The 2,429-nt window shown below is 44.8% G+C and overlaps 1 protein-coding gene across 1 annotated transcript; it reads left to right on the forward strand.

The window, feature by feature from the left end:
- On the forward strand, positions 708-1,214 carry LOC109841649. The gene has a single exon (XM_020410599.1). It carries the CDS (start codon positions 708-710, stop codon positions 1,212-1,214), a length of 507 nt encoding a protein of 168 aa, XP_020266188.1.

A 2,429-nucleotide genomic window follows, 5' to 3' on the forward strand; every position in this document is an offset into this window, starting at 1 on the left:
GTATTTTTATTTCTAGTTGGATCGTTTTTATAATAAGGGTATGTTTGACCCATATTTTTATATCTGGGATGATTTACCATGGATGATATATTTATTTCTTATTCTGGATTGTCTTTATATTTTTGCTATTGTGATCGAGGACCCGTGATTGAGATTTTTGTATTTGACGCTTAGCGTATTGGATTGAGAAGAAAAGAAAAAAAAGGAAAAAAATAATAGTGTATATTTCTTCTCAATCTAACACGTCGCAGGCTTGTTCACGTTCCGATTCCTGGGTATTTTGGGAAGCGGGGTGTGACAGGTTTTAGTGGTGGCCCATGCAGGTCACGGTTCCGGGTCCTCACTAGTAAGAATATAGTGGATAATTTAGATATATATCATATTTTATCCGTAAGACTACAATTAAGTTCTTATACTATTATTTTAATAACTATGTTTTAGTTCCTATTTTCCCCAATATATTGTTTAATTTTAATCTTAGTTATCCTTTTGATTCTCGTTTTTCTTCAGAACCATGGTGCGAATGCGTGGCTATAGTAATCTACCTAGTAGCAGTGCCCTACAGCCCGAAGTGGACCCGAGCTAAATTCTGGCGATGATTCAAGGATTGATCACAAATCAGCAGCACCTGGCTGGGCAGCTACAGCGGGAGCCTCAGCACCAATCTCCCCCTCGTCCAGAGTCTAGTGTTAGGGGAGCTCTGGTACATGCGACCGCCTTCCTTCTCTGGTGCTGAAGGACCCCTAGCAGCGAAGGAGTTCCAAAAGGTCACTGAGACTATTCTCACGGTGACCCATATTGTCCTTGCTGAATGGGTGGATCTCATGGATATTCAGCTCATCGATACCGCTCGGATATGGTGGGCAGCTGAGAAGACTCATCTGGAGAGGCTAATCCTGTGGGAGACGTTCATAGAGCGATTCAACAAAAATTATTTTCCTCAGTCAGCTCGGGACAAACTCCTGCATAGGTTCGTTGAGCTCAAGCAGGGAGGCCGATTAGTTGATGAGTATGAGGCCGAGTTCTCTTCCCTGAGTCGATATGCTCCCCATCTGGTTACATACCCTACTATTAGGAGGCATCAGTTTCAGAAGGGTCTAGATAAGTATATCAGGTTTGCTCTAGCTGGTAGAGCACTTGCGACGCACGATGCAGTATTGGATGCAGCATGTGAGATTGAGAGCGTGCAAAGGAACCTGAAGACCCACATGTGATTTGGAGTAGGGCACCAGTAGTTCCAGATAGGAATGTCGAGCGTCCTCCTCAGAGGCAGCAGCAAAATCCGTAGAGGCAACAGCATTCTTAGCGTCAGCCATTTCATCAGGCTCATCCTTATCAGTGTCCTGGAGTGCAGTCGCAGAGCCAGTCTTTGGCATAGTGTTCCTATTGTAGCTACCCTAGGCATACCTAGCAGGAGTGCCCCAGGCGTCTTCATCTGTGCTACAATTGTGGGTCCCCCGACCATGTCAACCGGGACTATCCGCAGCGACATCAGGCCAACTTGCCCCCACCTCCAGTTCGAGTAGCTCTTCCAGATCCACCTCATCAGCCTCAGCAGCTCTAGCTCAGCACAGAACCTACCCTCGAGCAGTTCCTCTTCCTCCACAGTAGCAGGTTTATCAGGAAGCGCGAAGGTAGCAACCACCACGCCAGACATTCATGATGACAGCTGTGGAAGCTGAGGCGAACAACCAAGTTATCACCGGTGAGAATAGTTCATTCTTAGTTTTATTTGCATATGAACTTCCTTACTTCGCATTGCCTTATGATATTATGATAGGATTTATTTATGAGTGCTAGTTTAGATGTATTTTCCTTCTACACTAGATAAGGTTCTTGTTTTTTCCGTTATTGCCTTATCACTCTTTGACTCTGGAGCTTCACATTGTTTCTTGTCTCATCGATTTGCGAGTACTCACTCTCATTCCATATTCTCTATCCTTGGGTTTAATTTTGAGGGCGGAAATCTGAACGAAGATCTATCTTCGAAAAACACTGAGGCCCCTATAACTGGTCAAACAAGTTATCAATCCTCGGTAATGGGTACCTGTTTCGGATAGTGACCTTGTTCAACTCGTGATAATCAATGCATAATCACATACTCCCATCCTTCTTCTTCACAAAGAGGACCGGTGCTCACCATGGAGAATGACCCTGTCGAATGAATCCCTGAGACAACAACTTATCTAGCTGGATCTGTAGCTCCCTCATCTCAGTAGGCGCCATACAGTAAGGAGCTCGGCAAATCGGCACGGTGCCTGGCTGTAACTCTATGCATAACTCAACCTCTCTCACTGGAGGTAATCCTGATATGTCCTAAAAGACATCCTGGAACTCTGAGACTACTCGCATCTCACTTAAATCTGCGTCCCAATTTCGTAACATCACCTCCTCGATGTATACCAGATATGACTCCACAAACTGGTTGA

The sequence above is a fragment of the Asparagus officinalis genome, chromosome 5 (assembly GCF_001876935.1).
Source record: "Asparagus officinalis chromosome 5, Aspof.V1, whole genome shotgun sequence".
Classification (NCBI taxonomy): domain Eukaryota; kingdom Viridiplantae; phylum Streptophyta; class Magnoliopsida; order Asparagales; family Asparagaceae; genus Asparagus; species Asparagus officinalis.